Source organism: Pyricularia oryzae, chromosome 5, assembly GCF_000002495.2.
Source record: "Pyricularia oryzae 70-15 chromosome 5, whole genome shotgun sequence".
Classification (NCBI taxonomy): domain Eukaryota; kingdom Fungi; phylum Ascomycota; class Sordariomycetes; order Magnaporthales; family Pyriculariaceae; genus Pyricularia; species Pyricularia oryzae.
The window spans coordinates 918,131-936,239 of NC_017852.1; the positions used below are offsets into that span (position 1 = coordinate 918,131).

Here is an 18,109-nt window from a genome sequence, read left to right on the forward strand (position 1 = left end):
ATCGTGGCGCTGGCCTTTTGCGCCGCTCCGCCTGTACAGTCGGAGTGGAGATGGATTCAGTACAGTCGACGTAATACGACAGGGGGGTTTGCGGTGTCCTTCTGTGACAGCAGCAGGGGTCCCGCATTGTATTAGTGGACCTCCAAAGTCCGTCAGCTGAGGTCCAAACCCATTTCGCCAGGCCGCTCTGCAAATTTTATGTCTATCCGCATGTCATCCACTGGCCATGCAAACTAAGCATTCGAATTTCGCAAGGAAGGTTTGTCCACCTGCACATTTTATGCACACACTAGAAACGATCTAGCTACCCGATTAAGACTGACGGAAGACGGAACCAGAAGTTCGGATATTTTTTTTATCACGTTTTGCACCGGGTTTCTGTTAGCTCTGGTAAATTCAATCCTTGAAAAAAAAGGGAAACCCGAAACCAAATGCAAACAAGATTATTTCAAGACGCGTTTTGAAGCTATGCACGAGACTGCATGTGCAGCAGAAGGACAGCAAAGCACAGCACAACACAGCACAGCTCGTACAAGCACAACCGACATGAATTGACATTGGGATTGGATCCAATACATCCATAATCCACAACGGCCTAGCTGTCGGGCGGCCTGGCCTCTTCTACGTATGGCAACTCTCCACTGTCTGCCCTGGAGACGGGCCTTGTCAGTATGCGTCAGAGCGGGTAGGGCATGCGCTAATGGCTCTGGAAAGAATCAGAGACTTTCAGACTACCATGATACGTGAGGCCGCCTTTGTTGTCAACCCAGGAAGAGGGTAAGCGAAGCCAAACCAACCATCCGACCTCGGACGACACGCCTTCAAAAACCGCTTTTCAAACTTCGTACCTATTTTTTCCCCAATCGGCGGCTATTCTTGTCAGTCAGCTCTGTCTACTCAAGTCCAGTAGGTTCACGAAACACCCCCTGTCCGTGCCCAGGTGCGCCGCCCCCCGTCCACCCGTCCACCCGTCCACCCGTTCACCAGGGAACCCTACGCAACCCAGAAAAAAAAAACCCTTGACAATCGCGGGGAAAGCTCTCTTTCCGCCAGTTGTCCAGCCCCCATTAATGGCTACAAGGGTTTGATATAGGCGGTCAACGCCTTGTCTAATGTCGAGTCGCATCGGTGAAGCGTAGAAAAAAGTCTACGGTGAGCAACATGCTTGCTTGTAGCTGGTTTTTTCCTTGTTCACCTTTAATTATTCTTCTCGTCCCTGTCGGTCAAGTGGGATGATCAGGGCGGGTTATCTCCTGCTTGGCTCAAGAGAGCTGCATGCAGACTAAACTCTGTAAAGTGAGGCTGTACTAGGTACGGGTTGCTACTCTGTAATCTGAGGTGCTGCAATACCCCCTGATAGCCGCTACATTTCCGAGTTCGTTACCCTGTCGATGCCGCGATCCGTCCCCAACCTCCCTATGATCGCTATCGGCTAAACACTTTTGATAAGGTCTCGGCGGTGAGCAATCCCGAAGGCTGGTGAATAGGAGCAATACACCTAGGGCATCATCCTCGCAGTTGTCATAGTGACTAGATAGTCTAAAGCCACAAGGGGGCAGGATATCATATACATGTGGCCATTCGAGAATTCTTTTCTTTTCTATAGTAACGCTAGATTTATATACAGGTAGGGATATTATAATGACTGCAGCATATTGATCGTACCCTTCCTTGCATGGACTCAATGTCTTTATGGCCATACATATACCGCCTTAGTCCAAGGCTTACAATTTCCCCCTGTCCTGACCGCTCGCCTTGGCTTGATCCCTCGCATCCTGCATGCTCTTCAGCAGCGCATACACGCTCTGCAGCCTCGGCATCTCGACGCCCTTGGCCCTTGCGATGCGGACCGGATTGCCGACGATGACCTCGAGCTCGAGCGGTCGCCCGGCCTGCCAGTCGAGCAGCATGCTGGGGCCCTTGGAGCCCTTGTTGCGCTCGTTGCTGGCCAAGATCTTTTCGGGCGCCGCCAGGTCCGGAGGGAAAGGGCGACCCAGGACGCGCGGGGCGGCGGCGAAGATCTCATCCATGATGCCGCGCAGGTGCCGCCGCAGCTCCGGGTCTGTGGCCATGTGGGCGTTATTGCGGCCGCCGCTGAGGACCGAGGACGGGTTGAAGGCCGCGTTGATGACGAGCTTGTGCCACCGCACCGTCTGCAGACCTAGCTCGTCGCCTGCGTGCGACTCAACGTCCTTTATGCTCCCCAGCCTCGTCCACCAGTCAGTCAAGGCCATGACGCATGCAGAGCCCGCATCTCCGAGTTTGCGGCCCATTTCGGTGGTGATCTGACTGGAGCCGGATTTACCCTCGGCGTCGTCCGAGTATGAGGCTGAGTTGACGTAGGGGCCCAGGTAGAGGCGTGTCCAGCGGTTCTGGCGGACTGTGCCCGGATCAACGAGCTCGGCGCTGACCACGGTGACGGCGCTGACGATGGGGTTGCTGGGGAACCTGGACCGGTAGGGTGCCTCGACGCCTACGCCGTTCTGGATGAGTACTATGCACGTCTTCCCGGGAGTGACGAGTGGTGCAATGGTAGCCGCGTCATCGACACGGTCTGGCAAGGCCTTGGTGGTGACAATGACATAGTCCCATCCCTCCTTGGGTGGCTGGGCCCCTGCTGAAGATGATTGATCTGCTGCTGTGGGAGAGGCAGCCGAGACTGATGAGTAGACAGCTGCTGGCACAAAAGTATAATCCCCAAATGAGTGTGTGAGCATGCGCACGCCAGAGCGAACTAGGACTGGGTAGTTGGATCTGGCGATGAGAGAGACATTGACGTTCTCTTTGGGCTATATGGAAGGTAATACGTCAGCCAAAGTTGCGAGCTGGACTGGTAGAGCTTTAGCTTACGTGGTGAAGTCTCGAGGCATAAAAGCAGCCCACGGCGCCGGCGCCAACAAAGACGATATTAACTGGTCTGTGAGGTCAGATTCGAGTCCAAAGGTCCAATCGTCAAAGGGAGATTTGGTAACAGCATGATTTTACACATGTTCATGCCTACCTGTTTGAAGCCATGGCTTATCTCTGCTACTACAGCGTGCAAACTAATTCAAAAAGACAAAACAGAATAAAAACAAGGCACTCTTTTGACCCTGCTATCTACTGTATGTTAGACTCATTTCAGGGTCAATTCTCTCCACAGGCCTGGAGTTAACTCACTGATAGCCTGATCAAACACAGGTTGGATGAGACGTTCAGCGAATGGCTGAATTCTGTTTTACAAACAACCTCGGGAGGCCGTCCGAGTTGCTCGTTCAATTCACCACTAGCGCCAGACCCACCACGCAAACCCCTGACACAGGGCCCCCGGCTTCCTTTATCGGCTCTTATCTCTTATCGCAACCCCTAGAGGCAGAAAAAAAAAGTCGAGTGGGGAGCGGGCAAGTATAGTAGTTCCGCCTAGAAACATCATTAGGAGTGGTGCCTTCAACCACCAAAGATACACATTGAAGAGGTATTTGCATACTCGCACACTTGAAAAAAAGAAGGAACAAACCCAGCTTTCAATTCGAAAATGCCGACCAAGAAAACCGCCGAGCCACCGAGCTCACCGGGCTCATCCCCCGCCTCATCCCGCGCCTCAACCCCGGAACCCACTAGTAACAAGAAGCGCAAGCCGACCACGGACCCAGAGGACGAGATCGCAGTGGACCTATCCGCGCCGGAACCACCCAGCAAGCGCGCCCGCCGTGCCCTGAAGAAGGGCAAGCCGCTGCCGAAGCCCGCGTCCAAGAAGAAGCGGGACGACCGGGCGGACCTGGAAGCCGACGACGACGACTCGGACGCGGCGAACCTCCCCGAGCAGCTAAGGTCGTCGGGCGGCAAGAAGGAGCGCTCCAACTATGGAGTCTGGATCGGTAACCTGCCCTTCACGGCCACGCGCGCCGATGTCTTCAAGTGGCTGGTCGAGAACTCGGGCGGCTCCATCACCGAGGACGCCATCACGCGCGTCAACCTGCCGCTGTCCAAGGACAAGAAGCCCGGGTCCGAGAGGCGGGATAACAAGGGCTTTGCCTACGTCGACTTTGCCGCCTACGACGCCTGCATCGCCGCCATCGCCCTGTCCGAGTCAGACTACGGCGGCCGCAAGCTGCTGATCAAGGACTCCAAGTCCTTTGAGGGCCGGCCTGCTCCCGCTCCCGCCGCCACCGCCGATGGTGCAGACGAGACAAAACCTGGCAGCAAGGCAGGGGCTGCCGCCGGCGCTACAGCAGCAGCCCCCAGCACCAACACGAAAAAGATCTACGTCGGCAACCTCCCCTACGACGCGACCGAGGAGACGCTCCGCTGGCAGTTTGAAAAGTGTGGCACCATTGAGTGGGCCAAGGTCGCCACATTTGAGGACTCGGGCAAGTGCAAGGGCTACGGCTGGGTGCGCTTCGCCGACTCGGCCGCCTGCGACTGGGCCGTCAAGGGCTTTGTTAAGATCAAAGAGGCCGTCGAGACCGAGGAGGACTTTATGAGCGACGACGGCGAGGACAACGACGACAAGGTCAAGGACGATGACGACGACGATGACGACGATGAGGATGCTGCTGAAAAGAAGACAAAGAGGCGGAAGCCGGCCGCCGGCTCAGAAAAGACAAAGACGCGTAAGTGGTGGGTCAACAAACTCAAGGGCAGACCGCTCACCATACAGCTTGCCGAGGACGATCAGACTAGGTATAAGAAGCGGTTCGGGAAAGACGCACCAAAGACTGGCCGGAAGGGACCTGGAGCCGGAGGCAGAGGCCCGCCGAGGAGTAATGCAGAGTCTGCAGGAGGGGACAGCGCGGAGAAGAGCGGAGGAGGCTCACTCAGTTACCATACCGACATTAATGTTGCCAGGCTCACTGGTGCAGCCGTCGCACCCCAGGGTAAAAAGGTCACATTCGACTGAGATGGTGTATTTGCATATAAATCAAGCGAGAAATATATTTTTTCTCAGCCAAGTATTTCAATTTCAGTACTTACGACTACTAAAACAAGACGACTTAATCACAGGACAAATAGACAGTAAACACATGACATGAAATCAAGGAACGAATAAGAGGTTTAATAGCTTGTATCGCTAATCCTCCTGAGGATGTGCCTTCAGTAGTCAATCTGGTAAGGAAGTAGCATCATCCGATGGCCAAAAAAAAAACACATTGTGCAAGTGAGAGAATATTGGTCGTCCGCCCCCAAATATCTGGCGGGGCAGTGAAAATAACCGAAGGAAATAGAAGCCATAGGAACTCCACCAATATCCAGCATAATAGAAAAATACAGTTTAAGAAAACAAACACAGGTTGATCAATGGCAATCCTATCACGATTCCCGTTTGTTCAGCCTCTGTGCGCCAAGTCAAGCTTGCTCGACAAATGAGCATAATTGACCGCCATTGATTGCCGTAAACTTTCGATGCACCGTCCGTGGTCGTGCTGTTATTTTCCGCGACGGCGTCGAGAATCAACTCATTTCTTGTTCGACTTCTCGTCAACAAACTCCTCATCAGAAGCATCAAGAATGTCGTACTCCTCGTCGGTCATAAATCCCTCCTCAGACCACTCGTCATCGTTGCAATCCTCGAAATCGTCAGCATGATTGTCAACCTCGGATGGTGCCGACTGGGTGACAGCTGAAGAATCCTGGTGGATGCTAGCGACAGGTGACTCCTTCTCAAGCTTGGGGAAGATCATTTGGCTGCCCTCGAGCTTCTTCTCCTCCTTGATCGGTTCCTCTGCCTTAACCTCCTTGGGCTCCTCCTTGACAGCAGGAGGAGCCTCCTTGACAGGAGCAGGAGTCTTGACCTCAACATCACACCACAGACGGTGGCCAAACTTCAGACCCTCAGGGGTCGTAAGTCGCCAGTAGGAGATGACCTTGCCGTCCCGTGGAGGAGTACGCAGAAGAACTGTGAAAGAAAAGGACTGGCCAGGAGCCAGAGGCGCGTAGCAGACGGTCGACTCAGATGCTGAAATCAGCTCAGGCACGGCAGCAGGACGCTTGGAGTCGACATGACCCATGTAGTCGCCACCAATGTACTTGAGACGGCATCCTGCGGGCCAAGGGTGCCTGCCTGCATTCCGGAGAACCCAAGTCTGCTCAAAGATGTGGTTTGGCTCCATAACAGTGCCATCAGCGATAGTGTCGCTCTCATACACCGCACAGTACTCAGATGGTCGCAGAGCTGGCTGGGGCTGCGACACTGGTGGCGTGGGGGTCTTTTCCACCTGCGGTGGGATAGAGATAGTGCTAGGAGCAGGAGCAGGAGCAGGCTGCACGTTCACCACAGTCCTGACGGTTGAGGGCGCAATGGTCGTCCTGGTGAACTTGGGCTCCGCTGGCTGCGACGTAGGGCGCGGGCGGTCTCCCATCTGGGGGAGCTTGGTTCCATTCTCATGCTCTCCGGTCGTTGTCACGTTGACATTGCGAACCGGAGTCTTGAACTTGATCAAGGGGTGAGTCTTGTTGTGGGTCGAGGCAGGGCTGGCCTCGCACCTCTCGCAAAAGTCGGTATCATGGCATACGGCACACTTGTACCTGTCGCCAACGATGAAACGGGGTGTTCCCGCCTGGCAAAGAGGTCCATCACAGTGGATGCCAAAGTGGACGGGCAGGTTAGCAGTGCGAGCAGTCACGTCACGCAGAGGCTCGTAGATAGGCACAAAGCGGTGCTTCGGATGGACAAAGCCAGCGTTGACGACGCAGCCTGAGCAGTAGTCCCAGTCGGGACAGTCGAGGCACTTGTGGCGGATGCCGTTGATGTACTAGAAATTGCGAAGCTAGTTAGCTCGTATGTTTCAAACATGATGGCACGAGATATACGGGCTTTTACTTCACATACCTTGTCACATCCATCACAGATTGCATTGTGCTTCTCGTTGCGGCCAGGAGCCAGGCGGCAAGAGACCTCACTGTCAGTTGCGGTACCCTCAACAGCCGGGATGAAGCCGTGACGAGGGTGGTGACCATGGGCATCCTTGATGAAGCATGGCTTGCAAAGGTCAAAATCGGCGCAAGTAGTGCAGTGGAGAAACTCAGCCTCGGGGAACTCCTGCACGCAGTTGTTGCAAGTCCGGGCGTTTTGGTATAGGTAGTTGCGGAACAGGGGCACAACCCGTGGAGCAGGGTGAGTAGCAACAGCAGTAGCAGTAGCAGTAGCAGGGCACTTGGACACCTTCCTCGCTGCTGGCATTGCGGGGCAAGTCTGCACTGCCTGGGACAAGGGGGTCCTGGCACAACGAGGAGCCGACTTGTTGCTCTCGGTCGGGGGCTTGGGAGCTTGGCGTGAAGTGGTGCTGGTAACAATAGCACCATCCCGAATCATACGCTTGATGAGCCAGTGGCCCTCGCCGTGGCATGAAATGCCCATATCAATGCAAGCTTGGCAAAGATCAAAGTCACCCTCATCGCAGGTAGAGCAGTGGTAGTGAACATCGGGAATCGTCTTGTCGCAGCTGTTGCAGTAGACTGCAAATGGCATGCGAGAGTGGGAGAGCTGTGACAGCGCCGTGGGCTTCGGAGGCGGCGGGGGAGTGGTCTTCTTTTCCACAGTTGGGATCTCTGCGGTCTTTATCTGGGTTGTCTCCGAAGACAACGCAACTGAGTTGATCTTGCGGGCCAAAGCCTCAAGAGGGTCCAGATAGGGCTCCGAGACAGTGATCCGCTCTCCTTGGCCGCTCATGAATGCCTTGTAGTCGCAGACGGTCTTCTCGATAGACGAAGCCATGACCTCGGCGGGCTTGGGTGCAGAAGTTGTGGCCGTTGGCTGTGGCACGGCCTCTGGTACGTCCTCAACAGTTACTGAGCGGGCGTTGCGAGGAGGAGGTGAGAGTTCATCTTTCTTCTCAGCAACGGTGTCCTTGTTGAGAGTGGTAATCCTCAACTTGAGCTTCTGCTTCGCCTTGGCGGCGCGGTACAGCTGCTTGAAGACTGCGGGATAAGCGGGATCGAGCACCACGTAAGATGCCGCCGAGTCGGAATAACGCTCGATGAGATACGTGTTGTCGGGATGAAGGGAGAGGGTCTCGTGCAGCTGTAGAAGACATTAGCGACTACCTCGAATTCTACAAAACCGGTTGAACGTGGATAATTTATAGGGTTCGACAAATGCAAAAGCCAGCAAGACATTGTTATCCACCACGCGTTGTGATTGAGTTTAGACGGCCAACAACCCAGTTATACCAATCGTCACAGTCTGGATTCCCGTAGATGATGACATTCTGAACAAACGGTGAAGCCAGATAATGTGTGTCACGTACCTTGTTTGCCAGCGTGCTCGCAGCGAGGTCACGCAGAGGAAGTTTCACCTTCTTGACAACTCCATCGAAGCTGACCTTGAGGTTGATGATCGTGTCGGGACCCGACGACGAAGACGACGCCATATTTATGATTGATAAACTGTTGGTTGATGATGGAAATCAATCAGTCAGTTTTTTTTGGGGGTTGTTGGAAAGGAAACATGAAGATCGGGCAAAGACAAAAGGACGTCGGCACTTGAATGGATGCTAGGCCAACAGCACGTGCGGGGGAGCGTTTCAGTGTGGAGAGCAAGAGGCAGGAAGGGCGGTAGGAAAGTAGGGGCAGGACTAACCAGGCAGGCAGGCAGCTTGTCCCGACCAAGAAGGCTAAAACACAACCGAGCTTCTCTGGGCGTTGATCAATGAGTCTGTGAGGAAAATTAAGTCAAATTCTCCAGGAATTAGACTCGACCAGCCTCGTAGACTGATATGCACTTTTGTTTCTCTGTTAACAAGTAGTCACTGCGGGCAAGTCGGTCAGACCTGAGGGAGTTGAAGAGAGGGAGGGAGGGATGCTCGGGAACTGAAGAGGCGGATATGGAGGAAGTAAGTGGACGGGTGAGCAGCTGATGATGGCACCTGGTTCGGCTGGAGGAGGGGCGGCGGGGACTTGTGCTGTACTATCGGGCTCAGCCATTGGCCAGTGTTAATCGAGAGTGGGGCGAGCAGCGGTTCAGACTGACCAGGGTACGCGGGAAGTCGAGCGGAGCTAACGCTAACAGATTGCAGGCAGGCAGAAAGCGAGGCTACGCAATTATGCTGGCGATCTAGGTTGGCGGACTGCAGCTTCCGGCGGTCTGGTTTGCGTGCGTGTGGAGGAGGAGAACCGAGGGGACCCCCAACTACGGTATGCAGATTATAGTGGACACCACGACGCAACTTGGGGTTGTATCTGTATGGAGTAATCGGATGGAAGGGCGACTTTGTTTTTTATTTCATTTTTTGTTTCTCCAGCTCTGGCACTTTGCCCTTCACGGTAGTTGTGTTCAGGTCGGCAGGCAAGCAAGCAACCTAGGCTGTGACTAATTAAGGTCGATTCTCCGTGGTCTGCGATGTTTTACTACACCTAATTAAGAACGAGTCTGTCATGTCCCGGTCCACACTTTGAATTTATAGATAACATGATACAGTATGACAAGGGGATCTCACGAAATCCGATTAGAAATATCTGTTCAGTCGGTTTTGGAGTTTGCAATTACACTCCGACGCATCGCCTCAGCCGGAGGGGCGATACAAAGTGGCCTTTGGGCAATGGGAGCCTAGTTCGTGGCGGTCTACGTACACCCAGCAAAGAATCGCCTCCCCATCTTTGTGGCGCGCACGACATCAAAAAACAAAAGCCAATGCCCCTGATTCTTCCCTACCTTGCCTGCTTCCCACATGACGCGCGCGAAGGAGAGGGGCCTAGGATCAGTAAGCATACGGAGTTAGGGGGCAAAAACGATACGGTAGTAGGTATGCTGGAAGAGACCAGAAGCAAACAATTTATGATTACTTTTTTATCTTTGTTTTTTTTTTTTTTGTTTTTTTTTTTTTTGTTTTTTTTTTTGCAGACCCTTGTGTCTTCCTGGGTTTCCCCAGCAAGCCTCGTGACGCAAGTTGGTGGACAGACAGGATTTGACAGGCAGCCAGTCCGGGGCCCTGATCGGCATGACAATCGAAAGGGAAGAAAGTAACAGCCCGACCCTCAATTTTGCAGCTTCAGTCACACCTTTGTTTTGATCTCGCATAGATCACTAGATTTGAAAAGAATAGAGATGAGGTTCTAGATTCGACCGCACCTTGAGCCCATAAAAAAATATGGGATAAACGAATCGTCCCCATCCCGTCCCCATCGCCGCATCTCCTGTTTGCTGTCCAAGGTTTTTTTTAGGTGGGCTACGCAGATAAGGTGCAGGGCTAAAGATTCAAGTAAGGCCGTCGCGTGCTTTTTTCGGCCTAATTGATGTTCCAACCACGCGAACTCGCTTTTCTGTCGGACCGGAGCGGCGTCTATAGATGTGCTAATCGGACTGTCGGGGTTCTGCATGTCCATCTGTGCCTGGAAGCCACTATCGAATTGAGTTTTCAAATCGACTCCAAACTTACCAAGCGGCCGTAGTTTCATACTTGTAAAACAGGCAAGCATGATTGGCAGGACGCAGCTTATCAGGGGTGATGGTTTTGGCCAAAACAGCCTTCAGCCCTCTTCCATGTCTGGCTGTCCGTGGTCAACGCCACTTTCTTGTATGATATGTGTAATTTAGTTCATTATCTAATACGAGGGAATAGCCGGCAATCAACACATTATATCCCCATGGCTACATCTCCAATATCCTCTCCAGAGCCGCAATTAATTCTCCCTCCTCGTACCTCCTCACCCCTCCTGCATCCCTAGATGTGTCCAGCCTTCCCTTGACCTTGACGCACACGATACCCATAGTTCCCAGGGCCGCCTTGTCCACCACGGGCGCCAACTCTCCGCTTCCACTCTGCGCGTGCGCACCCCCGTCTTCGACATCATCGCCATCCAAGTACACCAGGTGCGTGACATATTTCCTTGCATCCCTCTCCCCGCCCTCACCACCGGACGCGGCCCTCGCAAGCGCAACCACGAAATCCACCGCGCTCATCGGGTCCTCCTTGGGGCCCGTCTCCCGATCTACAGAGCTGTTCAGGATCAAGACCTTGGTGGCCGCCGCACCGCTGCCGCCCGCAATCGCCGACCCGACGCCCCTGAGGATCAGGCTAGGGATGATGCTCGTGTACAGGCTGCCGATGGAGTAGACGATGACCTCGGCCCCACGCAGCGCCGCCAGCACCTTTGGATTAGCTACGGGCCAGATCTCGTGCCCGTAGGGGTTGATGTACCAGACGCGTCCGATGCGCGCCGGCAGGTCCTCCTCGTCGTCCTTGCTGAAGCTGATGTTGTGCGACCGCAGCACCGGCAGAGAGCCCGGCAGCGTGGCGTCTTCCGTGTTGAGTGCCTCGGCCGCCGCTGCGAGCCGGGCCATGGCTGCTGGGCCAGTCGGTTCCAGGTCTTGTGGGTGTTGCCTTGCTGCCGCTGCGGGACTTAGTGAGTTCGTTGCGGCGGCGGCAGCAGCAGCAGCAGCAGCAGCAGCAGCAGCCATGGAGTCGGGCACAGCCGTCGGCGCCGACGGATGCGAGATTGCAACCTGGCCCGTGAGAACCGTGCCATCTGCAAGTGAGGCTGCGATGTGGTGAGTAAAGTTGGAGTTGATGGCCGGTAGAACGGACACCGTGGTGGGGATGCTACATATCATGGCCAGTAGATAGATTGCCGCCTCGAAAGACCCCGAGAATAGTCGTGCCCTGTATGAGCATGTCAGTATAGATCAGTCCCCCCGTTGTGATCAGTAGCCTGCATCAGCCTAGTAACCACACGAGACGAAATTATGATGCCAGGGGCGCACAAAACCCACCCAGTAAGAAACATATTTCCCACGCTAGCCTTGGAAAAGTTGAAGAGCGATGTCGGCCGAGACCGCTTGACAACCTCGAGATTGAGCGTGTTCAGCACGGAACGAATCAGCTCCCTCTTGGGGCTTGAGATGAAGGTCCACAGGATGTGGTTCCCCTCGACGATGTCTAGCCATTCCAACTTGGCCGTGCCCGGATCTGCAGACAGCCTGTGCTCAAACAGTGCCCTGAGGGCAGTGTTCTCTTCATTCTCTTGGTTTGGAATGAGACGTACGAGTCGACCTTTGTTGATTACAAGAGAGTTATGATTTCGTTTCTCCTCATCAGCACCCCCATCGTCTGAAAAGGAGGTGTAAATGACTCACTTCTTATATCGCCGACGCCTGGAAGTTGGCGATTGTTAGCATTGGGCTCACAAAGTAGCGCTGGCACATATATGGGGTGGATATATGGGTTTGGACAATATGGCGGTGGGAGGTATAAAATAAAAGCAAAATAAATAAATAAACAAAACTTACTCGGTCCTCCCAACACACGAATCAACTCAGACGAGCTTCCGCCATTGTCGCTGATGGGAATGACGTATGTGAGCGGGCACCCGCGCCGCTCGACGATTCTGTTGAAGACGTCCACCAGAAAGTTGGCCGCCGTGCCTCCCGAGAAGACCACGATGCCGTCCTTTTTGAAATCCAGGGCGACGGGCGAGCTCAGTCCCGATTGGATCGGCTGGCCCCGAGCGTCGAGGAGCCCGCTCCGGGAGGCGTATGGCACATTCATTGGCTGTTATTTACTTTTTTTTGCCTGTATTGAGTTGGTTCTCTTCGTTGCTTTTTTGTTCTCTTTTTTTTCGCACCTATCTGTTTTGTAGTCGGCGGGGTGTCCTGCTTTTGCGAAATGAATGCGTGTTGCTTGTTTTGGATGATGATAAATCACTTGCTGCTCAGCTTCCTTTAATTTTGTTTTTGTCGCTATCAACGTGGCCTGGCTAGCCCATATTATTAGCTGACTGGGCTGTTTTCATCAAACTCCTTTTTCGAACCAAATGATCAAGGTATCAACTGTGTCATCATCGTATTTTATGGTGAGTGGAAATTGTGATTAAACATAGCCACGATGGTCCCAAAAAAAAAACAAAAAAAAAAAAAAAAAACTCCAAAATAAAACGTGTCTCGTGCACTGTCATTCATTTCCTTTCTGCCAAGTCGTTGAAGCCATGTATCTTGATGGTGGTTATTTTTGCAAACGCCGCGTTTCTGCACGAGGATTCCACACACTTTTGTCGGGCAAACACTAAAAAGTAGCTTCAAGCTTTCTGCCAACAGCTTGGCTGCCTTCTGGTCGCCAACCTGTCAACATAATTGACAACTCAAGCCAACATTTGATAGCTTATCTCAACAAAGGCTTTTACAACCCAAGAGACCAACTGTACCCAAACGGGAGATCAATATCAATACCCAATATATGAATGTATAGACACGTAACACCCAGCGCCTCAAACACCTCCAACCGTTTCCTTGTAGTGCCCCCTAATATGCTCCCTCCCGTCTCGAGTTTCATCCCCAATTACCTTTCCTTGAGAGGATCGATGTTGACAAATGAAGCAGACCAAAGACGCTCAAGAACCAACACCAGCACAAGGCCAAAGGTACATGTTGCAAACCCTCAGAATTCCGAGAAGACGCGTGTAACCTTGAGCCAAATAAAACATGAATATCCTGATAACTGATGTGGAAGCCGCCAATGCTTTGAACAAGGCGGTCCTCCAACTCGATTTGATACCACCACAGCTGACCACCCTCTGAGCTTCAAGCAGAATCCAATTCCGATCCTTTGGAAAATGAATTTTGCGAATACCCCCGGTTTCCATCAATCCTGGCCATGGCACGAAAGTCCATTACCCAACTCGTCGCACCAACTGTCCTCCCCGCCAACATTGTAGGATACAAGCATTATAATGCAGTACCCGAAGGGCCACTGGCGATAGCCAAAGAAGTTGACATAAAACGAACATTCTTCACCAGAAGACGCATACCATTTGAATGAGCACCACAGTTGATGTCACATTCAACAGTCCATCATCAAATACAAAACTTCCTACCCAGACAAACCCGAGAGATGAGATGATCTGCAAGTACTGATTTTTGAGCACGAGAAATCTTTTTTTTTGTGCAAAGAAAGAATGCAGTCCAGAGAAACGCAGAGATTATGAGGATCAAGTGCAAAGGAACCGGTCAAAACTGGGATAACAGCGAGATTAAATAGGTTATATAGTACCGAGACTCTATACGAGAAAACGCCGTTGTCCCGAGAGGCATTCATCGCAGGTCGTATCATTGAGAGTAGTACATCATTCCAGGTGCTGTTTGAGGGTAGTAGAATCCATCGGGGCTCGGCGCCATCATTCCTGGCATGCCGACAGGAACGTATGGCTGAGCACCGTAGGGAGGATAGTTGTTGACCGCAGGAAGTTGCGAAGCGTCGTAGAAGTAGAATGTGCCGTTCACTTCTTGTGTGATAAGGTTGGGGTTTGAACCTTGCTGTCCGTTGGGCTGAGCAACTTCGCCCTGGGGCACACCATGAGCCATGTTTGGCATACCCATTGGCTGCTGCTGTTGAGCACCTGGCACAAACGCAGGCGCGGTTGCGGAGGGTGGCATGCCACCTGCGAACTGCTGCGGGGGAGGATAGTAGTAGCCCTGCTGGGGTGGCATCATATTGTAAGGCTGAGGAGCACCGTAGTAGTTTTGCTGGGGATAAGCATTCGGCTGGAACGGAGCGGCATGGATCGCCCGCTCCGGTATCTGCGAAAGGGGCGTGCCGGTGCTGGCGTGCGGAGGATGGGAGGGACGACGATGGTGTGTATCCTGGGGCACATTCGAGACCTGCACAGGGACTTGTTGGTGAAATGCCTGCTGGAACGATTGCGGCGTGTTCCCTGACAGAGTAGGCGACTCGATCGTCTCGACAGAAACCGTCTTCTGCGGCCTTGGCTGGTGCATCGGAAGTTGTGCAGACCGGCTCTCTTGAAAATTGGGCTTCTGAGGCAGGGGGTGTGTCTGCGGCTGCGGGAGATCAGTGATAGATGCCTCTGCGCCCTGCATAGGCTGCTCGCCATTGTATGATGTAGCTGTGGGACCGACGTTGCTGGCGTAAGGTGCCTGGCCCTGAGGCACCGTTTGTTGCTCAAAGGAAGGAGCAGACGGAGGCAACCGGACAACAGGGGGCCTGCCTGTGTCAATGGGCAGAGGAGGCCTGGACATGGTTGAGCCTGTGGGGGAGAGGACATGGTCGCGACCCATGTCAAAGTTAATCGACGACCGCCTGCTCATCGCAACACTAGGCGAGTATACGCTGCCGTAGTAACTACCACCACCGTAGATGCTTGTCCTTCGAGAGAAGCCACCCACAGAGCCAAACACAGAGCGAGGTTTCCCACGCACTCGCTGCTGCTGGTTAGGCCGCATTGCTCGGGGAATGAAGATAAAAGACCTGTCCGAGGCGGGATAGACATATCGGGGCGGGTTGTGGGGGAGGGATATCCGAACCGGTTTGTCACGACGGAGGGGAGGCCGATGATCGGGAAGTTTTGTGTACTGCTTCACTGCCAGGCCCGTGATGATGGTAGGTTGCTTCAGAGGTGGGAAGAATACGCGGACCTGGGCGTTTCCGATATGCTTCTCGGTCGAGAGAGTGCGGTTGATCGGTTCGGTACTAGCCAAGCGACGAGGAATGACGCCATTGCCGTTTGCGGGCCCCTCATTGTGCGCAACGTACTGCATGTGCCTCGGGCTTTGCATGGGCAAGTTCTCCTTGACGACCGTCTCGTGCATGTCGTGGGACCATGGTGCGCTTGTCGTGGGGTCGGCCGTATTGTTGATGTGTGCATGAGGAGCAAAAGCGAGATGACCGGCGAATCCACCTCGACCACGACCACCACGCCCGCCTCCGCGATTGAACGGACGAAATCCATTGGCAGACGGTCCCGCGCCTCTGTGATCGTGCATGAAGAAAGCGCCCCTGTTGGGCACGAACGCAGGATCCTCATCCCTCTTTCTCCTGTATTCATCATGCTCGCGACGACGACGCTCGAAGGGGGCTTCGACGCTGGCGTTGGGAGTCAACTTCACAGTCGAGGCCGAAGCAGAGCTGACTACGATGGGCGCTGCAGTCTTGATGGGAGACTCCTGGTGGAGGTCATCAAAGTTGATTTCCTCAACTGGAGCAGCCGAATCTGTGAGAGACAGCCCGTTCAGCATTATCTCGGTATCCGTCATGACAGGCTTGACGGCCTTTTTGGAATCCTCAGAATTTTTTCCACGTCCGGCCCGGGTTATCCCATTTGTCGCTGTCTTGCGGCCGTCCGCTGTAGGCGATGCGTCATCAACATTGCTAGTATCACTATCGTTGGCGGCGTCGTGATCATCGCTGACCAGAGAGCCTTCGGTCAGGGAGTCGTCGTCTAGGATGTCGACATCGTCCTCGCCCTCGTCCTCGACACGGCGACGCTGGCCTGCGAGCCTCCTTCGACGGGGAGCAGCAGCCATGATGGGTAAGTCAGTCGGATGATACCTTGGTTGGGCGGACCAAGGTCGATGGTCGGGTTTTCCAACCTAGTCGCGGAGGCGGCGCAGAGCTATCGATCGTCTGCCGAGCTTTTCAGATCATAAGCTCATCCGGTAAAATGTTGGGCACGTTGACTAGATTTACGGTTCGCCGACGAGGGCAAATGGTCGACCGCCCTGCGGTTCCAGGAGGGATGGGAGCAGAACGAGGGAGGAAAGAAAGAAAGCAAAGCAAAATAAAGTAAAGAATAAAATAAAAATAAACCGCGGGATTGACAAGACAATGATCAATCAATACGACTGAGGGTCAGAATTAAAAAAAAAAAAAAAAAAAAGAAGAAGGCAGGGCGGCGATTGCGGAGCCCAGCGACCCTCAGAACCAAAGGTGGAAAACAAAGCGGAAGCCAGACTAACGAAAGCCTTGCTTGAACTCAGCTGCAACAGCGCGAGTTTTGCGATTGTCGATGGAGTGCTCGTCGACTCGAGGAACAGCGAGGACGTTGTGGTGGTGGTGGCGAGTGGATTTTTTTTTTGTGATGGGATGGACAGTTTGGGTTGGACTCGGGAATCTTGGGGCCAGCCAAAATGGGGTCCGCTATTGGGGGTGGTGGCCGACCGGGCAGTTGGCGGCGGTTACTCCAGTCACGGCACGCAGTGTTCAACCTCACATTTTGCATTTGCTTTGCATTGAATTTATCTCTGGTGCGCAATGCGCCTTCTTTGTGATTTTGTCTTTTTTTTTTCTACTTGTTTATTTCTGTGGCAGGTGTCAGCCACGAAAACAGTTTAAAAAAATTTTGATGAATTTAGTCATTTGTTATTACTAGGTACCTACCTACCTATTTACATAGCAGATGACTTTGTGGCGCGAGGACTAGAAGCTGCACCCAAAAACCCCAGACACGTTTCCTTGAACTCTATCAAGTACCTCAGCTTGCTCAGCATGACAAGCATTGAGTGCTCTCTGACCCAAAAATCATTCTAGACTCTGGAGCCTCACCCGCAGAGCACAGTACAGAGCATGGTATCAAACTGTACGTAGAACAGTCCAGACACTCTGGAGTTTGCATGGCATCGACATTAAAAACTGGGTCCCAGCCTGGCTTCTATCCAATTGGCAAAGCTTCTCATGGAGGGTAACAAATCAATGCGCAACACGACTGCCCAACCAATACTCGGTATTTATTACCTTGCCTACCTCCAGAAAATCATTCATGAGTCTCTTCCCAATTGATTAGGCCCTTCTCACGTCTCGTCTCAGCGAGTTGAAACAGATACCGGTTGATTGGCTGCTGATTTTTTTTTTTTTTAGTCCGCCATGCAATCATGGTGATCAGGTACCAACCTACCTACCGTACCTGTGTGCGGTAATTACTTTGGATGAGCATATGATTTTATTCGTACCTTTTGTAAGAGGAAAAAAACGGTAGTGCTAGAACTATCTAGTTTGTCAACCCAACCCAGAGCCGCCAACAAAATCACGGGCTACCAACAACACGAACTTTGCCAGCGAAAAACACACGCACAACCCAACCTTGTCTAACCCACGTGAAATTTCAACCACAATGACGAACGGGCAATACACATCCGTTCTCAAGCCGGCTTGTCAACCTTGCTTGGGTACCTAGACTACTTCCCGGCCTAGTGTTTACCTATTTGTTGGATGCACGATTACAGAAACCAAGCTAAATATAACTCGAGTTTTACCCATTGCACACAGAGATTCACCGAGAGTGACCATTCATGCCAGGCACATGTGTTAAAGGACCATGCGGGAAGCTTCTCATTTTTGAAACTCGGATTAATTCAAACTGCTCTGCAGCCTCAGGATGGCAAAGCAAAAATGAACCGACAGAAACAAGC

General features: G+C 53.0%; 5 protein-coding genes across 5 annotated transcripts; 1 reads left to right on the top strand and 4 right to left on the bottom strand.

Annotated features, from left to right (window-relative positions):
- Positions 1 to 1,513: 1,513 nt before the first annotated feature.
- Positions 1,514 to 3,247, bottom strand: MGG_00986 (2-dehydropantoate 2-reductase). The gene is made up of 3 exons (XM_003717915.1): positions 3,002 to 3,247; positions 2,851 to 2,917; positions 1,514 to 2,789 (listed from the first exon to the last, which is right to left on the bottom strand). Exons 1-3 carry the CDS (start codon positions 3,013 to 3,015, stop codon positions 1,725 to 1,727), a joined length of 1,146 nt encoding a protein of 381 aa, XP_003717963.1. The 5' UTR covers positions 3,016 to 3,247; the 3' UTR covers positions 1,514 to 1,724.
- Positions 3,248 to 3,388: 141 nt separating this feature from the next.
- Positions 3,389 to 5,033, top strand: MGG_00985 (uncharacterized protein). Its single transcript, XM_003717916.1, has one exon. The coding sequence runs from the start codon at positions 3,515 to 3,517 to the stop codon at positions 4,877 to 4,879; it is 1,365 nt and encodes a 454-aa protein (XP_003717964.1). The 5' UTR covers positions 3,389 to 3,514; the 3' UTR covers positions 4,880 to 5,033.
- MGG_00984 (ZZ type zinc finger domain-containing protein) lies at positions 4,889 to 8,782 on the bottom strand. Its single transcript, XM_003717917.1, has 4 exons — positions 8,558 to 8,782; positions 8,226 to 8,471; positions 6,809 to 7,999; positions 4,889 to 6,731 (listed from the first exon to the last, which is right to left on the bottom strand). The coding sequence occupies exons 2-4, from the start codon at positions 8,346 to 8,348 to the stop codon at positions 5,436 to 5,438; spliced, it is 2,610 nt and encodes an 869-aa protein (XP_003717965.1). The 5' UTR covers positions 8,349 to 8,471; positions 8,558 to 8,782; the 3' UTR covers positions 4,889 to 5,435.
- A 1,665-nt stretch (positions 8,783 to 10,447) lies between these two features.
- Positions 10,448 to 12,796, bottom strand: MGG_00983 (uncharacterized protein). The gene is made up of 4 exons (XM_003717918.1): positions 12,203 to 12,796; positions 12,050 to 12,067; positions 11,687 to 11,966; positions 10,448 to 11,576 (listed from the first exon to the last, which is right to left on the bottom strand). Exons 1-4 carry the CDS (start codon positions 12,459 to 12,461, stop codon positions 10,565 to 10,567), a joined length of 1,569 nt encoding a protein of 522 aa, XP_003717966.1. The 5' UTR covers positions 12,462 to 12,796; the 3' UTR covers positions 10,448 to 10,564.
- A 334-nt stretch (positions 12,797 to 13,130) lies between these two features.
- MGG_00982 (uncharacterized protein) lies at positions 13,131 to 16,801 on the bottom strand. The gene has a single exon (XM_003717919.1). It carries the CDS (start codon positions 16,226 to 16,228, stop codon positions 14,015 to 14,017), a length of 2,214 nt encoding a protein of 737 aa, XP_003717967.1. The 5' UTR covers positions 16,229 to 16,801; the 3' UTR covers positions 13,131 to 14,014.
- Positions 16,802 to 18,109: the final 1,308 nt, after the last annotated feature.